Source organism: Panthera tigris, chromosome A3, assembly GCF_018350195.1.
Source record: "Panthera tigris isolate Pti1 chromosome A3, P.tigris_Pti1_mat1.1, whole genome shotgun sequence".
Taxonomy (NCBI): Eukaryota; Metazoa; Chordata; class Mammalia; order Carnivora; family Felidae; genus Panthera; species Panthera tigris.
In genome coordinates, this window is record NC_056662.1 from 66,450,881 (window position 1) to 66,471,879 (window position 20,999).

The 20,999-nt window shown below is 38.9% G+C and overlaps 1 protein-coding gene across 2 annotated transcripts in view; it reads left to right on the forward strand.

Annotated features, from left to right (window-relative positions):
- Positions 1-20,999, forward strand: part of MSH2 (mutS homolog 2) — an 80,964-nt gene that overhangs the window by 30,818 nt on the left and 29,147 nt on the right. For both annotated transcript variants that reach the window (XM_007084705.3, XM_042981339.1), the window contains 2 exons: positions 2,795-2,994; positions 16,775-16,884. In XM_007084705.3, the coding sequence (XP_007084767.1) occupies positions 2,795-2,994; positions 16,775-16,884 (310 nt within the window). The remainder of the gene's footprint in view (positions 1-2,794; positions 2,995-16,774; positions 16,885-20,999) is intronic.

Here is a 20,999-nt window from a genome sequence, read left to right on the forward strand (position 1 = left end):
CGTATATCTGCTGCCAGCTGCCTAGATATTATCTTGGCATTCTATAGAGTTTTAGTTATTTTTCTGTTAATTTTCATCTTTTAAAAAGTGAACTTTTATTCAAGTTTCCTTAAACCAGTGGTTCTCAACCTGGGGCACTTTCCCCACAAGGGAACATGTGGCAGTGCCTGGAGACATTTTGGGTTATCGCTGGAGGGTGTAGTGTGTAGAACTCAGAGATGCTATTAAAGAGCTCAGAAGAGGGGCGCCTGGGTGGCTCAGTCGGTTAAGCGGCCGACTTCGGCTCAGGTCACAATCTCGCGGTCCGTGAGTTCGAGCCCTGCGTCGGGCTCTGGGCTGATGGCTCAGAGCCTGGAGCCTGCTTCCGATTCTGTGTCTCCCTCTGTCTCTGCCCCTCCCCCGTTCGTGCTCTGTCTCTCTCTGTCTCAAAAATAAATAAACTTAAAAAAAAAAAAAAATAAAGAGCTCAGAAGAGCCCTCTCACAACAAGGAATTGTCTAGCTTAAATGTCAGTATTGTTGAGGTTCAGAAATCTTGCTTTAAATATATGTGGTCATCATGTGATTACTGTGGGGGCAGCATAATTTTCCCCTCATATAATATGCTGGATGAGCATTTTGGTGATAGAGGAATTATAAATGCTGATGGGGAGTTAAGTAAATACTTAAGAAATTTAGAAAGCTGATTTGTTTCCTTTCTCTGTCCTTATGTAATTTGAGGGTTAATTTACTGCTCATATAGTTTACAAATATAAGGAAAATGGTTGCTCATTGATAGCCTTCTGCACCTAGGACCATCTGTTATGCCCATGGCTATTTTCCTTACCTTTTTTTGTAGGCTCCACATCGAATGTGGGGCTTGAATTCACCACCCGGGTATTAAGAGTTGCATGTTCTACCGACTGAGCCAGGCAGGTGCCCCTTCTCTACCTTTGATTACTCAAATTTACCTTTTGGCTATACTGAAATATGTGTTGTTGCAATAACCTCTACAACATAGTTTTTCAAACTGCACGTTGTGACCCAGTGGTGGGTTATGAAATTAGTGCATTGGGTGAAAACTAGTATTTTTGACAAATTAAATATAAGAGAAAAATAAGAGTCCATTACATATAGTAGGAGTAAGTATTGTTTGTGAAACCCGTTTTATGTATTTATTTTTAATAGTTTGTTTATTTGTGAGAGAGACAGAGACAGTGTGAGTGGGAGAAGGGCAGAGAGAGAGAGAATCCCAATCAGGCTCCCTGCCATCAGTACAGAGCCTGATGTGGAGCTCTAACTTACGAAACCATGAGATCATGACCTGAGCCAAGAGCCAACCAAGAGTTGGACACTTAACCAACTGAGCCACCCAGGCATGCCTGTTTATTTATTTGTTTATTTTAATGTTTATTTTTGAGAGAGAGAGAGAAGAGACAGCGCACGAGCAGAGGAGCAGAGACAGGGAGACAAAGAATCTGAACCAGGGTCCAGGCTCTGAGCTGTCAGCACGGAGCCCAGTGTGGGTCTCCAACTCTCAAACCACGAGATCATGACCTAAGCCCAAGTCAGACACTTAACTGACTGAGCCACCCAGGCATCCCAAACCTATTTTAATTATATATTGTAGGTAAGGAAAATTTCTTTTTTCCTACTACCCTCTAGGTTCTCTGGCAGAGACCCTATAAATTAGACTGACAAAAGACAGATTAACAAGAGAAAAACACACTGAAGTTTATGCTTATACGCGGGAGCACTCAGATGAGTGACTCGGGGTTGATTAGAACTTGGGCATATATAGCATCTTAACAAAGGAACAATAAATTTTCAAAGAGACTAGACAGAGGAGAAGAATTTTGAGTTCCTAAGGTGAAGTGATGGGAAACTAATGATAGATAAAGGCTAGTAAGTAAAATTTGGTGTGTGGATTCCTCTGGTACCGTTTCCAGGCTGATAAGGGTCTAAAGTTGTGGTTAACTTTTGTCCTGTCTGGTGAAGAGAGAAGAGAGGACATCTGTAAATTATGTCCTGCTTTTAGGCAAATGGGGAGAAGGCAGAGAGCTTTTCTTTCTGCTTCTTAATTGTCGTCAGCTCAAAATAGTCCTTAAGGACACTAAAGTAGCATGTTTTGAGGTGGCATGTTATGCCTCCTACGATATCTATGCATGCATATGCTGGATCATGATGTAAAAACATTTCTTGCTGTGAGTTACAGGGAAGAAAGTGGAAAGCCACGGATTACAATAAATTGCAAAAGTAATATGAGCTGCATGTTTTATAGTTCTTAGACCAAGATTTTATTTATTGATTTGGGGAAGCAATAAACTTACTTGCTTTTTAATTAGAAATTTGGGGCTTTGTACTGTCAAAAGGTAATTTTAGAATGCATTCTGAAAATTTATAAGACCTTCTGATAGAATAAGTATTGGATTTGGCAACATTCTTGAATTGTAATTCTGTTTTATTGAAGATTATTGTTTACATGTTCACTGATGTGTCAGTAACAACGATATCCCAATAATGAAATTCTTCTGCTTAAAAAATGGCAATTCGATGAAAGGCAAATGAAATGGGTATGTGTTATATCTTCTGATACTACTACTTAACTAAACATTAATTTGGTTATTAACTAATCAGAAACTGCTTACATTTTCTATTATGGCGCTTTCCATCCTAGGAAGTTTACATTTCAGAATAGATTCAAGCTTCCTGTGTGGAATTTTTGAGTTAATTTAGTTGATTCTTATGTACGTAGTAGACAGATTTTAATTTTAAGTCAAAATATTTAACATTAATTCTAATGTAATTTATTTCAGACTAAATTTAGTGGAAGCTTTTGTAGAAGATGCAGAATTGAGGCAGAGTTTACAAGAGGATTTACTTCGTCGATTTCCAGATCTTAACCGACTTGCCAAGAAATTTCAAAGACAGGCAGCAAACTTACAAGATTGTTACCGACTCTATCAGGGTATAAATCAACTCCCTAATGTTATTCGGGCTCTGGAAAAATATGAAGGTAACAATGATTTTGTTACTGTTTTCCTTCACTCTCAATATACTTAGCAAATATACTGTCCTTACAAAGTTGGGTCTGGTAACTCACTTCAAGTTTTTCTAATAACAGGTTTGTATTGACCTGTAGCTATGTTGTAGAAGTCCGGAATCATGAGACAACTTATAATTTTTGCTTTTTACAAGTGAATGTCAGAGTAAGTGGGTTTATTGGACTAGCAGGGCTCAGTTGCCATAGAAGACTCAAGGGCCCAAAATGACATTGCTTTCAGATCTACAGTTTATTGAAGGAAAGGGGTGCAGTCTAGCAGCAGCACTAACATAAGGATAATGTATCACAGCCAAAGTTTCACAGCAGGGGTCCAGGGAGGTCAGTTGTAGGCTCCTATTGTCCTTCCTTTTCAAAGGTCCTTGGTGAGGTGCACTTTTCTCTCACATTAGGAACCACCAATGTGTGCAGAACACCTTGGAGCTAGGGAGCTTAAAATGGAGTCTTGCTAGACTTTTTTTTTTTTTTTAAGTTTATTTATTCTGAGAGAGAGAGAGAGAGAGAGTACAAATGGGGGAGGGGCAGAGAGAGAGGGAGAATCTCAAGCAGACTCCGCACTGTCAGTGCAGAGCCATATGTGGGGCTCAAACTCATGAAACTGAGATCATGACCTGAGCTGAAGCCAAGAGCCAGGTTGCCTCTTGCTGGACTTTTCGTATATTTTCCTGATCTTGTGGGCATTTTCCTGTTCTATAACTAGCCTGTATAGCAGAACCTTCCAGTGCAAGGAGGCCTCATTGAGACTCTTGCAAATCATCAATCAAAAACAGTGCTGACAAGCTGAACAAACAATCTTGAATTTCCTCAGATCTATGATTACAGAACAACAGGATATGTTTGATGCCTTGACCAGGGAACATTGCCCTAAAGGAACTTTAAGAAAACCATTCAGGCAATTCCAGGCTTGCTGGAGTGAACCTTTCCAGCACACCTATAAAATCAAGTTAAGACAAAAAGTTTTGATGATCTCTAACAGTTGATGTCACAGTGAAGTTACCAGAATGAAGTGAGCAGAGTTTTACATACTGATATAGTATGGATAAAATCAGTTTGCTCTTACAAGTGTAGTTTTTAACTTTTAAGTGAATCCTAAATTTCTACAACAGTTCAGTGATTATGATGTTATATGTCTCATACATAAAGCATTTTAAGTTTTAGAGTTAAAAATCACCATCCCTTAGAACTGTTAAACCATTCAGTATTATGGGAAAGCTTTTTCTGCAGACAGACTTAAAAAATTCAACTCTATGATGACAAGCTATAAAATAAGCATAGATTTAATTTAAATTTCATGATGACCTTTTCCCTTAAAGTGTAGAAGATACCTAAGTGCTGCTTATTTTAAAGTACCACTGTGGAAGAAGTATTCCCACTCAAGCCAAGGCTCCTCCGCAGATAGATGAGACTTAAATGCCCTTGCATTTTGTTCCACTAACGTGGAATTAAAGGAAATGGGTCTTTATCTTTCCTGTTTCTGCATTCCTTTAGTGTGGCTTAGGCAGCCATTTACCTTCCCTGTGCTTCAGTTTCCTCGTCTACTAAAAGAATATCTTTTATAGTGCTGTGCTTTTCTGATTCCATATTCTCTGGCCCCATTCCAATAGGATCCATTGGAAGCACAAGGGGATTGACCAGTATTAGGGCTATGATAATCAGATTATCATGGGGGTAGGCTCTGTAAACAGTTAATTCACTCTTAACCACTTATAGTTATTTTGAACCTTACATCTTTTCCTTCTCATAGTAAAAAAAAATAAAAATAAAAAAAATCCTTATTCCTGTACTCTTCTTATACCTACACCTCTTTTTTGCTTTCCATTCCTAGTCAAGATTCTGAAAGCCTACATTTCCATCTTCCATTTGCTCAGCTGCCTTTCAGCCCTGACCACAGCACTGAAATGGCATTTGCTGAGTTACTTACTATTGCTAAATCCAGCCAGCACAGTCCAGTCCTTATCACACCAGCTTTAAATGCTGAGTTTGACAATTTTTTTCCTTCTAGTTTTATTGAGCTGTAACTGACACATAACACTGTATAGGCTTAGGTGTGCAACATAATGATTTGATATACGTATGTATTGGAAAGTAGTTACCACAGTAAGTTTAGTTAATATCTGTCACCTCACATAGTTACAATTCTTTTCTTGCAATGAGAACTTTTAAGATCTAATCTCTTAGCAGCTTTCAAATATACAGTACAGTATTTTTAACTGTAAGTCACCATGCTGTACTTACATCTCCAGAACTTAAATCTTATAACTGGAAGTTTGTACCTTTAGACCCCCTTCCCCCTTTTCCCCACCCCAGCTGCTGGCAACCACCATTCTTTTTTCTTTTCTTTTCTTTTCTTTTCTTTTCTTTTCTTTTCTTTTCTTTTCTCTTTTCTCTTTTCTCTTTTCTCTTTTCTCTTTTCTCTTTTCTCTTTTCTTTTCTTTTCTTTTCTTTCTTTCATTTTTATTATTTATTTATTTATTTTTGAAGGAGAGAAAGAGTGTGAACAGTGAAGGGGCAGAGAGAGAGGGAGACATAGAATCTGAAGTAGGCTCCAGGCTCTGAGCTGTCAGCACAGAGCCTGACACAGGGCTCAAACCCACGAGCTGTGAGATCATGACCTGAGCCGAAGTTGGACGCTTAACTGATTGAGACACCCAGGCACCCCTCTTTCTTTCTTTCCTTTTTAAATGTTTATTTTTGAGAGAGAGCGCACACGAGTGGGGGAGGGGCATAAAGTGGGGGCAGACAGAGGATCTGTCTGATGCAGAGCTTGAACTCATGAACCGTGAGATCATAACCTGAGCTGAAGTCGGATGCTTAACTGACGAAGCCACTTAGATGCCCCTCTTTTTATCTTTTTTTTTTTCAAAGTTTATTTTGAGAGAGAGTGGGGGGGGGGAGGGGCAGAGAGAGAGGGAGAAAGAGAATCCCAAGCAGGTTCTGTGCTGTCAGTGCAGAGCCCGACGCAGGGCTTGATCTCACAAACAAGAGATCATGACCTAAGCTGCAACCAAGAGTCAGATGCCCACTATTTTCTGTTTCTGAGTTCAGTTTTAATTAGATTCCACATGTAAGTGAGATCATACAGTATTTGACTTTCTCTGCCTGACTTACTTCACTTAGCAAAGTGCCCACCATGTTATCACAAGTGGCAGGATTTCTTTTATTTTCTTTTATTTAAAAAAAATTTAAAACATTTTAAAAGTATTTTTATTTATTTTGAGAGAGAGCAGGGTAGGGCAGAGAGAGAAGGGGAAAGAGAGAATCCCAAGCAGGCTCTGTCAGCATGGAGCCCAGTGTGGGGCTCGAACTCATGAACTGAGATCATGACCTGAGCTGAAATCAAGAGTTGGTCGCTTAACCAACTGAGCCACCCAGGCACCCCAGTATTTCCTTTTTTTTTTTAATGGCTGAGTAATAGTCCATTGTATATATACACCACATTTTCTTTATCCATTAAAAAAATTATTTTTAACGTTTATCCATTTTTGAGAGACAGAGACAGAACTTGAGTGGGGGAGGGGCAGAGAGAGAGGGAAACACAGAATTTGAAGCAGACTCTAAGGCTCTGAGCTGTCAGCACAGAGCCTGACCCGGAGCTAGAACTCACACATGGTGAGATCATGACCTGAGCTGGTCAGATGCTTAACCGACTGAGCCACACAGGTGCCCCATTCTTTATCCATTTATCCATCAGTAGACCCTTAGATTATTTCTGTATCTTGTTAGTTGTAAGTCTACTGCAGTGAACAAGGAAGTGCAGATATCTCTTTCAGATAATGATTTTGTTACTTTTGGATATATACCCAGCAGTAGAATTGCCGGATCCTTCTATGTTTTGCCTTTCCCTTAAGACTCCCCCCACCCCAGTTCGGTTTTTGGCACTTTTTCTGTTCAATACCAGGAACTTTAAAGCTGGGAGTTTTGAATGAATTCTTAGAAGTGTTTTGACATTTCATACAAGATTTTGTGTATGTGTCTTTTCTGGGAAAAGATCTGTAATTTTCATCAGCTATTCAAAAGCATATATAAACTACTCCTCCCCCTCCAAGAGAAAGGGTAAGAAATACTCTTGTGCCCATTCTTTGGTGAATCTTTTTCATTGCCTGGGATAAGCACAGAAGTTAGGAATTGGTCTTGAGAGTAGCTTGGCTCTCTTCCTCCTGCATATATGGGGCTTCCTCCTGCATATATGGGGCTCAAGGAGAGTTTTGCAACAGGTCAGTAATTTCCTACTTTTTGGGGGTTACACTTAAGTTATATAGACCTTTGAGAGATCGTAACATTATCTAAATCAAATGCTTCACATTATCCACTTTGGCAACTGATGTCTGCTTTAAGGTATTTAAGTCACCTAGCCTAGAGAATATTAGGGGAGGAAGACTGTTCCAGATATTGTGGTACCAAGGGCCACGTTCTTTTCTTTCTGTAACATGGAATATTGGATACTCCAGGTGTGCCCTAGTCATTAGGAACCTAACTAATCTGAGTTTTCTCTAAAAAAAAACCCCCAACAGAATGGAGGTGCCTGGTTGGGTCAGTCGGTGGAGCATGCAACTATTGATCTTGGGGTTATGGTTTGAGCCCATTGTTGGGTATAGAGATTGCTTAAAAATAAAATCTTACAAAACAAAATAACAGAATGACATTTTGATGAGTTTAACATAGCTCCTAGTTTACTGATTTCATGGAGAGAGCCAAAACTGAGGCCAACTTAGGAGGAAAATGAACCAAATTCACTATTTTTAAAAGCAGAATCATGACTTAAAAAAATTTTTTTTAAGTATGTGAGTATATTGCTAGAAATTGAGTATGTTCTCCTATCACCTTGTGATGTTTTTGTTTTTGATTAAGTCTAGGTTTAAAGTTATATTAATGTTATTCCTAAAAAAAAAAATAACAGTAAATTCTGAGACAGCAGAGGGCAGCAACAGTCTACAAAGCTGACTTGGGTTGAGTGATAGAAGCTCTACTCTAAATCATCTTTCTCCTGTAAGAAATAGTTATTTGAAAAATATACTTGTCTTCCCTTCTTCCTTGTATCTTTTTTTTTTTTTTTTTTTAATGTTTAAGTTTTGAGAGAAAGGGAGAGGGAGAGACAGAGCATGGTCAGGGGAGGGGCAGAGAGAGAGAAGAGAGGGAGACAAAGAATCTGAAACAGGCTCCAGGCTCTGAGCTGTCCGCATAGAGCCTAACATGGGGCTTGAACTCACAAACCATGAGATCATGACCTGAGCCAGCGTCAGACAGTTAACCAACTGAGCCACCCATGTGCCCCCTTGTATCTTTTAAAATTAAAAAGTTGAGGCAAAATCTAAATAATATTGTGCATTTAGGGCAAATTTCTGATAGTGCTTAAAGCAGCTCCTATAAGTATCCAGGTGATTTTATTGATAAATTTTGTTGTAACAGCACTCATGCTGAGGTGCATAACTTTTCCCTCTTCCTGTATCCAATTAATCATCTGTTTCTGTTTAATATACTTCTTAAAATTTTCACATTTGCTATTTTTCCTCCCCTGCTCTGTGCTTCCTCCTCAATGAAATCATAGTTATCTTTTCTAGCTCATCTCATTTGATCATGTCATTTCTTCCCCTTCAGAACATGTTAATTGCTTCCTGTTACCTACAGGAAGAAGTCCTCTGGTCTGCCTTTTTAACAGCAAGCAATTCTATATTGACAAATTACTTTTCCAAGAAGGTAGTACTCATTTATAGTTCCAGTCACAGGATTTAGAAGAAAACTTCTTTGCATCCTCACCAACACTGTTTGCTTTCTATTATGGTGATTAGTTAGTGTATTTTAGTGGTTAGTATATTCTGTTGCAAATGTTTAGTGGGATCTGGGTGGAAGTAATTTGATGGAGGGACAGAAATACAAGGGTAATATGACTCTTAGCCCAAGAATATATACCAAAAGATTAAATGAGAAAATTGCTATAATAAGTGATGGGTGAGAGAAAGGAAAAATAATCTTATGAAGTTGGGACTGTAAAGGAAAACTCAGTTTTTCTCCTGTGAGTCTTTTTCCTGTATCTCTCCTTTGCTCTCATACAGAACACTGCACTTCTAGTCACCAGATGTTTGGAACTTTTCCCTCCACGCCAAACAATTTTCTTTGACACCAGCTGGGTGTCCTACAGTGTAACTCAGCTCTGATATCGTCTCCCTGGAAATAACACCAGATTCCAAGGTTAAGGGCATAGTCCCACAAGACACCAGACCAACTGACTATAGATTGAAGATTCCTGTGATAACCTCCTTGGATTTTTTTTTTTCAATGTTCATTTATTTTTGAGAGAGTGAGTACGAGTGTGCAAGGGGCAGAGAGAGGGAGACAGAGGACCCAAAGTAGGCTCCCTCTGACAGAAGGGAGCCTGGTGTAGGGCTTGAACTCATGAACTGTGAGATCATGACCTGGGCCAAAGTCAGACACTTAACTGACCGAGCCACCCAGGGGCTCCCGATTTGCTAGAGCAGCTCACAGAAATCAGGGAACCATATTTACCAGTTTCATTAGAGGATACAGATGAACATCTAGAGCTTCTAGTCATGGTTTGGTCTGTCTGGTAACCAGCCCTCATCCAGGAGCCCACCTTTATTTATGTATGTATGTATGTAAACTTTACCCCAATGTGAGGCTCAAACTCATGACCCTGATAGGTGCCCCTAGAGTCACCCTTTTAGAACAAGAGATGCTCCTAGTGCTCTTAACACTTAGGAAATTATGGGGGCTCCTGGGTGATTCCATTGGTTAAGTGTCTGACTCTTGATTTTGCCCCATGTCATGATCTCATGGTTTGTGAGTTTGAGCCCCAAATGAGATTCTCTGTCTCCCTTCTCTCTGTCCCGTGATCACCTGCTCTCTTTCTCTCTCAAAAATAAACAAATATTAAAAAAAAAACAACACTTAGGAAATTACAAGGTTTATAGGAGCTCTGTGCCAGGAACTGGGGGCAGAGACCAATAGGTTTCTTTTGATCTCACAGGGACTAGCACAAGTATAAAATGATACTCATAAATAATACATGAAATCAGAAGAAAAAGTCAATATAGAAAAGTACTATTTTGTCAAAATGACAGTAGTCATAAAGGAGAATGAGGATGGCGTCAGAGAAGGTATTACTTGCATGTGGGGGGACTGAGACAGGTGGCTGTGCTTAAACAAAAGGGATGACGTGGCTGGAGAAGCTGACAAGAGAAGATGAGTGAAGGAAGGGGGTGGGGCATGAGGAAGGATGAGAGGCCCGTACTGTAGAGTGCTGACCAGTGCTGATGGCAGTGAAAGAAGAGCGGGAATGGCCATGTGCCAGAGGTCGTCATTCAGAGCTATCTGATTACTTAGACATTTTACCATGATTCACCTGCGCTTGGCTTTTTTGTTTAATTTGGTAATTTATTGGCTCCAGCCTCATATTTGTGTGAATACTTAAACTTTCATTAGCAGTGTCTTACTAGTATTTATTCCACTTACCTGGACTTTTAAATCTATTTCATAAATCTATTAAAGGGATCAGATAAAGTTTAATTATGTTAATAAAACTTTTAGTTTAGAATTGATAATACAAAGAATTTGTGTACAATTAGTCAAGGAAATGTAGGCATAGAATAAATTGTTTAAATCTTTGTTAATTAAAACTCAGGTCTTTTTATTACCATTTACCAAAATATTTAATAGAATAGGCCAACTTCATAATTAATATAGATTTTAGGTTGAGTTTCTCAGTCATGGACTATTTGAACAGTCTGATTTAGCTGACCTGTGACTAGGGCCAGGCATGGATCTGAGGATAGTGTCACAAGGGCATGTGTAAGGAGGTACCTCCTATGTGCTGTCCAGAACTGTCCTGTAGTTTGTTTTGATTTTTAGTGTTATTTGCTCATTTAACTTGAGATTAGTCTTTCTTTATTTCACTTAAAATTTTTTTGAGTATAGTTGACACAATGTTACATGAGTTTCAGGTATACAGCATAGTAATTCAACAACTCGTTATGCTATACTCAAAAGTGTAGCTGCCGCCTGTCACCGTAAATACTATTATAATACCGTCTACTATATTCCGTATGCTGTACATTTCATCCCTGTGACTTATACATTCCATAACTGGAAGCCTGTATCTCCTAATCCCCTTCACCCATTTTACCCATTTCTCTACCCCTTATCCTTCTGGCAGCTATCAGTTTTCTGTATTTATGCGTCTGTTTCTCCTTATTGCTTATTTGTTTGTTTTGTTTTTTAGATCCCAAATATAAGTGAAATCATAAAATACTTGTTTTTCTCAGTCTGACTTATTTCACTTAACATGATACCCTCTAGATCCATCCGTGTTGTCACAAATGGCAAGCTCTCATCCCCTTTTTTTTTTTACGACTGATACTCCAGTGTGTGTGTGTGTGTGTGTGTGTATTTGTGTGTGTGTGTGTATTTGTGTGTGTGTGTGTGTACATACATACCACATCTTCATTCATTCATCTATCAGTGGACACTTAACATTGCTTCCATATCTTGGCTATTGTAAATAATGCTGTACGGGTGCCTGGGTTGCTCAAGTCGGTTGAGTGGCCTTCGGCTCACGTCATGATCTCAAATTTGTGCATTCAGGCCCTGCATCGGGCTCGGTGCTGACAGCTGGGAGCCAGGACCCTGCTTCAGATTCTGTATCTCCTTTTCTCTCTCTTTTTCTCTGCCCCTCCCCTGCTGTGTGCTTGCGTTCGCGCTCTCTCTCTCTCTCTCTCTCTCTCAAAAATAAATAAATAAAACTTAAAATAATGTTGCAGTAAACATAGGGATGGGTATATCTTTTCAAATTAGTGTTTTCGTTTTCTTTGGGTAAAAAATGACCAGTAGTGGAATTACTGAACCATACAATATTTGTTTTTAATTTTTTAAGGAACCTCCATACTGTTTTCCACAGTGGCTGCACCAGTTTGCATTCCCACCGATAATGCATGAAGATTCCTTTTTCTCCATATCCTTGCTAACATTTATTTTTTATCTTTTTTATTCTAGCTATTCAGCAGGTGTAAGGTGATTTCTCATTGTGGTTTTGATTAGTATTTCCCTGATGATTAATAATGTTGAGTATCATTTCATGTGTCTCTTGACCATCTGTCTCCTTTGGAAAAATGTCTATTCAGATCCTCTGTCCAGTTTAATCTGATTGTTTATTTGGTCTTGAGTTGTGTAAGTTCTTTATATATTTTGGATATTATTCCCTTAACGAATATATCATTTGCAAATATTTTGTCTCATTCAGTAGGTTGCCATTTTGTTTTGTTGATGGTTTTCTTCACTGCAAAAGCTTTTTATTTTGGTATAGTCCTTATAATTGATTTTTGCTTTTGTTTCCTTGTCTTAGGAGACATATCTAGGAAAAAGTTGCTACGGCCAATGTCACAAATTACTGCCTCCGTTTTCTTCTAGGAATTTTCTTGTTTCATGTCTCACAGTTAGGTCTTTAATCCATTTTGAGTTTATTTTTGTGTATGGTGTCAGCAACTCCAAGAAATTAAAATCTTTTGGTGGCTGGCAGCAAATCTAGTGTTCCTACAGAAATTATTTAATGATGTAATTACTTAGATATTTCACATTTTGATGTACTTACGAAGCTAACAGTTACTTCTTTGTGTCATCTCTGGTATCCTTGCTAGATGAGTGTTGTGTGTATCAAAACTAAAGACCAGGGGCACCTAGGTGTCTCAGTTGGTTAAGCGTCTGACTCTTGTTTTCGGCTCAGGTCATAACCTTGTGGTTTGTGAGTTTGAGCCCCTTGTGGGGTTCTGTGCTGTCAGTGCAGAGCCTGCTTGGGATTCTCTCTCTCCCTCTTTCTGCCCCTCCCGTGCTCACTCAGTCTAAATAAATAAATCAATAACCAACCAGTGATTGATTGCCTTATCAGGCCCTTGCTTCCTTCCTTCAGTAAGTCGTTCAACAGATGGTTAATTTGTGCCAGGCCTTATCCTAGGAGGTACAATAGTAGATATGGCAGATAAGATCCCTGTTCTTATGGAGGGTCAGTAATAGTGGAAGATTAGAGGGAGATAGACAATAAATCAATGAGCAAGAATTTAAATAGTAATAATACAATAAAGAAAGCATAATATATTGATAGGATAGAGTGACTTGGCTGGGGCCAGGGGAAACACTAGGTCTTTTGGTCAAGGATAACCTCTCGAATTGCTTCTAAGGTGGAACTTGTATGATGAGAAGTTGCCAGCTGGTAAGATCTAGGGGGAGGCTAGTGGGACCAGCCAGTACAAGTGTCTAAGGCTTGAATTGTTGATGGAGTGAAGGAGAGCTAGAGTGGTCAAGCATAGAGATAGAGAATGAGGGCCATGTTAGGAGTAGATGCCAGAGAGGTAAGATCTAGCTGAGGTTTTTAATTTTTTTGTGCTATGGACCCTAAATAAAGCCTATGAACCCTTCTTCAGAATAATGTTTTTAAATGCATTAAATGAAACACATAGAGTTGCAAAAGAAACCCAGTTATATTGAAATATTGTCATCCAAATATAAAACAAAAATTTTTAACTTTAATTTGAGAGCTAGAGTAAGAGAGAGAGCATGTACTAGTGAGGAGGGGGCAGAGAGGGAGGGAGAGAATCCCAAGCAGGCTGTGTGCTATCGGTGCAGAGCCAAATGCAGGGCTTAATCCATGAGATAATGACCCAAGCCAAAATCAAGAGTCAGTTGCTTAACCAGCTGAGCCACCTAGGCACCCCTAAAACAAATTCTTGATAAAGAAATAAGTCCTTTTTATTAATGCATTAAATAACATGATTGGAGTGAAGTTCTAACATCTTAATGGTGGTTTATTGCCTACATTAGTAATGAAAGTTAATGCCAGATTCCAGTTAGAGGTTAGAGAAAATAAAGGTGGAATTTATTTCTTTTCTATGTTTATGTAGTATTTTATTTCAAGGGTCTGTAGTCCTTGTGTTAAGACCCTAGAATATTGTATAGGGCTTTCTAGACTGGTAACTAGTGAAAAGTGGAGTTTATAAAAAACCAATTGATGCCCATCACTAGATGAATGGATAAATAAAATGTGCTATTTTTATGTAATGGAATATATTTGTCAATAAAAAGGAATGAAGTACTGATGCATGGTGCAGCATGGATGAACCTTGAAAACTAACTGAAAAAAAGGCAGTCACAATATCATATCCATTTATGTGAAATAGCCAGAATAGGCAAATCTATATACCAAAAGTGGATTGCCTGGACTTGGAGGAGTGGCAGGAGGTTGGAGGGGAACTGAAAGTTACTGCTAATGGGTATGGGTTCCCAGTGTTTTGGAGGGCAGTGACAGAGTTCAAAAATCAATTGGCAGTGGTCCCACAAATCTGTGAATAAATAAAAACCACTGATTGTACCCTTTAAAATGGAGAATTGCTTGCTGTGTGAATTATAGCTTAGTAAATTTAATTAATTTAGTTAAAACATAACCAATTGGGGGGAAAAAAAAACTCAGTTGGAAATCAGTGCCTGGGGCTTAGTACAAAATATAGGTAGGGGAAAGAATTCAAGATGTTAGTGAAAGTTTGCAGGATAGGGAGCCAGTGAGCTCAGAAGGGGCCTGTTGACTCTGAGAAGAGCTGCAGTAAGGTGGGCCTATATGCTTGAGGGACTAGAGGACATGTTGAGGATGACAGGTTCTGAAGTTTATACAGATATTTCTGTAATAATACCACATGTTTATTCTTGGCATATTTTATTTCAAAGTCATATTAGAAAACAGCAGAACTTATAGAAAAAATAGAGTTAAGGTGGACCTCAAGATACATGAAAAAAATTTTAATATTACTAATTGGGCATCTGGGTGGCTCAGTTGGTTAAGCGTCCAACTCTTGAATTGGGCTCAGCTCATGACCTTGCGGTTCATGGGATCGAGCCCCGCATCAGGCTCTGCAGTGACAGCATGGAGCCTGTTTGTCATTCTCCCTCTCCCCGTCTCTGCCCCTCCCCTATTTGTGCACATGAATGCTTTCAAATAAATAAACATAAAAAAATTGTTAACAGAAGCAGTAGTAAACTTTAATAAAACAGTTGCCTACAGAAGTCTCCATTGCATTTGTACCCAGCAGCAGCATCATGTGACTCTTTGCAGCCTTAAAGTCTAGGGTTCTTGTTACCTCCTTTGAGATGCCCCGTGAGGGCATTTGCTTCTAATAAAGGTCATTTTCACAAAAGTTAAAAATCTGAACCAGGGTAAAGAATTAATAAAAATTCTAGTAAACACCAGCAGATGTTTTTGTGCTTCTCGTGTATTCTCTGCTTTTCTGTGTATCTTAGCATAATGACAAGTACACTGGCCATTAAGCCAGCTACTCTGAGGTCTTCATAGGTTGCTAAGTTTACTCTTCCATTGTGTGACGCTTGCCTTGATCACTTCAAAACATTAATGGGATGGGAAAAAGAATCATTTGTGAACCAGTGCCACCTCCACACTTTGCTTCCATCATTCCCCTATTTACCAATAGCATATGAGCTAATTCAGAATAAAGAACCAGGCGTTGAAGCACAACAGACATTATGTGGGCAAAGTGTTGGTTATAGACTGTCTAAATAATGTTTCACACATAGGTACTATTTTCTAAATGTGTGTAGATGCTGTTGTGATTAATAAAACATGAATTCTTAAAACAATTTTGCTGACTTCATAGTAGCTTTTCATCATTTTCTCAATCAAGAGCTACTGATATTTCCAGAATAGGTTGAAATACGGTTGAATACGGTATGCTAGATCACTTGCAGAATTCTTGTAAAAGAATTTATTGGAGATCAGAAAAAAAAAATCCTTGCAAGGTAACCAATTATAATACATGGTAACTATAGCTGGGCTTCTGTTAAGTGTCAAGCATTATGTTAAGTGTTGTGTAGCCTTATCTCATTCATTCCTCTTCTGGGTAGCTATTGTCATTAATCCTATCGTAATAGATAAGGGAAAGGGGTTCAGAGAACATGCCGTAGATCACAGAGCCAGGAGATAACAGAGTTGGGATTGGCACCCAGGTCTGTACTCAGGCCTTTCACACTATACACTTTGTTGCTTCACTTACTCCTTCTGTAATTCCCCAGCATGTGCTCTTAAATAGCATCAAGTAAAGTGCCAGTGTAAATACTTGACCTGATTTAACCTCTGTTAATTGGAACACTGTATTATTAATGGAAATTAGGGATATAAGGTAAGTTAGAGACATTTTAACGACTTTGACTTTGGGTTATTAAATCTACGAAGAAATGCAATTCATTTAGTTGTAATTAATGTCATGTTTATGCATCTCTAGTGCTCTTGATGAAGGAGATTACAGACAGGCAGGGAAGGTAGTGTTTTATTAGTAGGAAGCTTAGAGAGCCAGATCATTTCCCTTTCTATAAAATAAATACTTAACACATTTGACTTAAATTTGACTTAAATTTACAGGAGTAAATAGTAACTTTGGAGACCCGCTGCACTATTTGCGCTTTTTGGATCAAATGCTGTTTGTTATCTTACACGAATTTTTAAAAATGGGACCATTTTCAGGCACCTGGGTGGCTCATTCGGTTAGCCATCTGACTTCAGCTCGGGTCATGATTTCGTGGTTCGTGGGTTCTAGCCCTGTGTTGGGCTCTGCTGACAGCTTAGCCTAGAGCCTGCTTTGCCTTCTGTGTCTCCCTCTCTCTTTTTCTCAAAAATAAATAAACATTAAAAAAATTTTTAGATAAGAACGTTTTATTATTTTTTGCTTTCTTTTAGGAAAACACCAGAGATTACTCTTGGCAGTTTTTGTGACTCCTCTTATTGATCTTCGTTCTGATTTCTCCAAGTTTCAGGAAATGATAGAAACAACATTAGATATGGATCAGGTATGTAATGTACTCTTTTTTTTTTTAATGTTTGTTTCTTTTTGAGGGAGAGAGAGACAGATTGTGAGCGGGTGAGGGGCAGAGAGAGAGAGAGAGGGAGACACAGAATCCAAAGCAAGCTCCAGGCTCTGAGCTGTCAGCACAGAGCCTGATGCAGGGCTCGAAACTCACAAGCTGTGAGATCATGACCTGAGCCGAAAGTCAGATGCCTACTGACTGAGCCACCCAGGTGCCCTTGTAAGGCACCTTTGAGACAGTGGATGTAAGATTAAGTGATGAGGAAAGTTTGTTTTTGTTTTTATTTTTTTTTAAGAATTGTTTTAGTGGATGAAGAAAGATTAACAGAGGCAATGAATATTGGGCACAACTGGCTTTGTTAGAGGAAATCTCACAAATAAAAGATTTCACATATGCAATCTAAATTTTGCTTTAATTTCAAGAGAGAAGGGAGATAGTCTCCGGAAAAGAGAAGAGGATAAATGTAGATGTGGAACATAAGAGAAGGCAACTTCTCTTTTGTTTATTTTCCATGTAGGAAAGTCTTTGGGAGAAGAGGTTAGATTATACGTGTGTCTCCTAAGTAGCTGTTGATATAACTAAAAAGTTAACTGTAGTTTAAATACTGTTTAGTTCCAAATTTCTAATTGGTTGAGGTATAAGTGACCTGTACCTCGGGTCTTTAACAATGTTAAATAGTAATTTATATATATAAATATAAAATAGGAATAGTTTTTGAAGTAGTTGAAGATACCTTTTATGAAAATGAATTTGAAAGCAAAATTTATGAAATGGTAATTTTTACTGTTAAAAGTTTGTTTATAGAACAAATTTATTATGGGGCCACTGAATGTAGTGTTTTCCAATTTTGTGACATTGAAAATAATATTTAAAATATTTTCTACACTAAATTTCCTGTCGAAAATGATCATGCAGGGAATATGTGCTCTGATATTATTCATATTAAGGTAACAGTTCGGTTTGCAAATTGTTAGATTCTTTGCATTCTTAATAACTAGATTTGAGTTGTTTGTCCCATGTGATGTCGATTTATTTTGTTTTTATTGAATTCTTAACTGAGGTTTAAAGAAGTTAAACCTCATTTACTCTGTGTTCTTTGGATTTCAGAAGTACATGAATATGTATATATAGGTGTAAATGCTTCACTTTTCTGGGACTGTTTTGTCAGTGATGGGCCTAAACAGCCAAAAGACTTGCATTGTTCACCCCTCATTTGGGAAAACTTGCATTTTAGCTATTGTTACCTCTGTAATGTTGCTATGAGTGGAATCATTTAAGGTGTGCAACTTTCAGATCAATGGGAGGCAGAAATACTGCTGAGAAACATCTAATCCCGAAATACCACTGCCTCCCAAGCGGAAGATGTGGCCTTCCCGGTGATTGGGTGGGGTTGGATATTTGTAAACGATGTTTAAATGAAAGCTTGTAGAGGCATAGTTCTTGGAGGTTAACAAAAACTCTTACTAGCTTAGGGATGTGGGGAGGCAGGAATCTAGAGCCCCTCATTGTCACCACAGCTTAGCTCTGATGAATTGCTGCCATTGATTTTGCCCTTTGTGGCCAGCTTTATTCTTCTAAAAGTTGCCATGCTTTAATATTGTGGGTCTCAAGCTTAAGCATGTATCAGAACCACTTGGTGGGTTTGTTGAAACAGGTTGCTGAGCTTCATCCCCAGAATCAGATTCTTTTGGTCTGAGGTGGGGTGAAAAATTCACATTTCTCTTTTTTCCTTTTCTTTCTCTTTTTCTTTTTTTCCTTTCTTTTTCGTTTTCTTTTTAAATACAAGTTAGTTAACATAAAGTGTAGTAATGGTTTCAGGAGTAGAATTTAGTGATTTGTCACTTACATATATCACCCAGTGCTCATCCCAACAGGTGCCCTCTTTAATGCCTATCATTCATTTAGCTCATCCCTCCCCCCCCCCCCAACATCCCTCCAGCCACCCTCAGTTTGTTCTCTGTATTTAACAGTCTCTTATGGTTGGCCTCCTTCTCTGCTTTTATTTTGTTTTTCTTGTTTCCTACTCTTGTGTTCATCTGTTTTGTTTCTTAAATTCCACATATGAGTGAAATCCTATGATATTTGTCTTTCTCTGACTGACTTACTTTGCTTAGCATAATACACTCCAGTTCCATCCACATTGTTGCAAATGGAAGATTTTCATTCTTTAAAAAAAATATTTTTAATGTTTATTTTTGAGAGAAAGAGAGAGTGAGAAGGGGAGGGGCAGAGAGAGAGAGGGAGACACAGAATCTGAAGTAGGCTCTAGGCTTTGAGCTGTCAGCAACAGGGCCTGATGCAGGGCTCGAACTCACGAACCGTGAGATCATGACCTGAGCTGAAGTTGGATGCTTAACCAACTGAGATACCAGGTGCCCCAAGATTTCATTTTTTTTTTTTATGGCTGAGTAATACTCTAGTGTATATACATATCACATCTTTTTTTTTAATTTTTTTTTCAACGTTTTTTATTTATTTTTGGGACAGAGAGAGACAGAACATGAACGGGGGAGGGGCAGAGAGAGAGGGAGACACAGAATCGGAAACAGGCTCCAGGCTTCGAGCCATCAGCCCAGAGCCTGACGCGGGGCTCGAACTCACGGACCGCGAGATCGTGACCTGGCTGAAGTCGGACGCTTAACCGACTGCGCCACCCAGGCGCCCCACATATCACATCTTCTTTAACCATCATCAGTCAATGGACATTTGGGCTCTTTCCATAATTTGGTTATTGTTGATAGTGCTATTATAAAATTGGGATGCATGTGCCCCTTTGAATCAACATTTTTGTGTCCTTTGAGTAAATGTCTAGTAGTGCAATTGCTGGGTCGTAGGTAGGGCAGCTCTATTTTTAATTTTTTGGAGGAACCTATACAGTTCTTCAGAGTAGCTACATCAGTTTGCATTTCTGAAAATTTGCATTTCTAACATGTACCCAAATGATGCTGCCTGTCTGGGATCACACTTTGAGAACTACTTGCTAATAAAATAAATTACTCCTAACAAATTAGGAGTGTGATCTCATCTCAAAGTGAGATAAGTGTGCGATTTCCTTTCACCAATTTGCATCCTACTTCAAAGGCTGCGCTCTTGGGCAATCACTGGGCATTATCTGGCCAAAAGTTGGTGTATATAAATTGAGAATGTTCGAGTTTCTTAAAATTTGTAGCCCCTCTGTCAAAGTACAGATCTTCTATTGAAAACCCTGTGCAGCTATCTTTTTATCTGAGTCATCACACTGACAGCCTGTCCAGTAGATGTGGAGGCCTGCCTTTTAGGACCTGTCTTCCTCTCCTGCTCTTGGACAGTTTTAAAAGCTGTCTCCGGCAATGAGCTGTTTGTTTTCCTTATACTCAAGATGTGAGCCACTACTATGATAATTACAAGAAGCAGCAGGATGATAAAATGTTGGATACTTTTGGGGCACCTGGGTGGCTCATTCAGTTGAGCATCTGACTTTAGCTCAGGCCATGATCTTGCTGTCTGTGAGTTTGAGCCCCACGTCAGGCTCTGTGCTGACAGCTCAGAGCCTGGAGCCTGCTTTGGATTCTGTGTCTCCCTCTCTCTCTGTCCCTCTGCTGATTGTGCTCTGTCTCTCTGTCTCTCAAAAATGAATAAATGTTATTTAAAAAAATTTTTTTAAATGTTGGATACTTTTGGTTCATATTTTGCCTTTTGATTTATTCCCTCTCTCCCTCCCTCTCCTCTTTCTTGCTCTCCTTCCCTCCCTTCATACAATATTCTGACTGCATAGGTCCAGCCCTTGAGATACATAGCTGCTTGACAGCAAATAAGCCAAAACATTCCCTCACAAATGATGATGTACCAAAATACCAAGATGTAAATTTTTAAAGTATTTTCTTTATTTGAAGCTTTTCTACTTAATAAAGATAACACATCTGTTAGACAAGTGGAACGGGGCGCGCCTGGGTGGCTCAGTCGGTTAAGTGTCCAAGTCTTGATTTCGGCCCAGGTCATGATCTCAGAGTTGTGAGATCAAGCCCTGATTAGGGCTCTGCACTAGGCATGAAGACTGCATAGGATTCTGTCCCATTCACTCCATCTCCTTCTCTTTCTCTCTCTCAAAAAAACCCCAA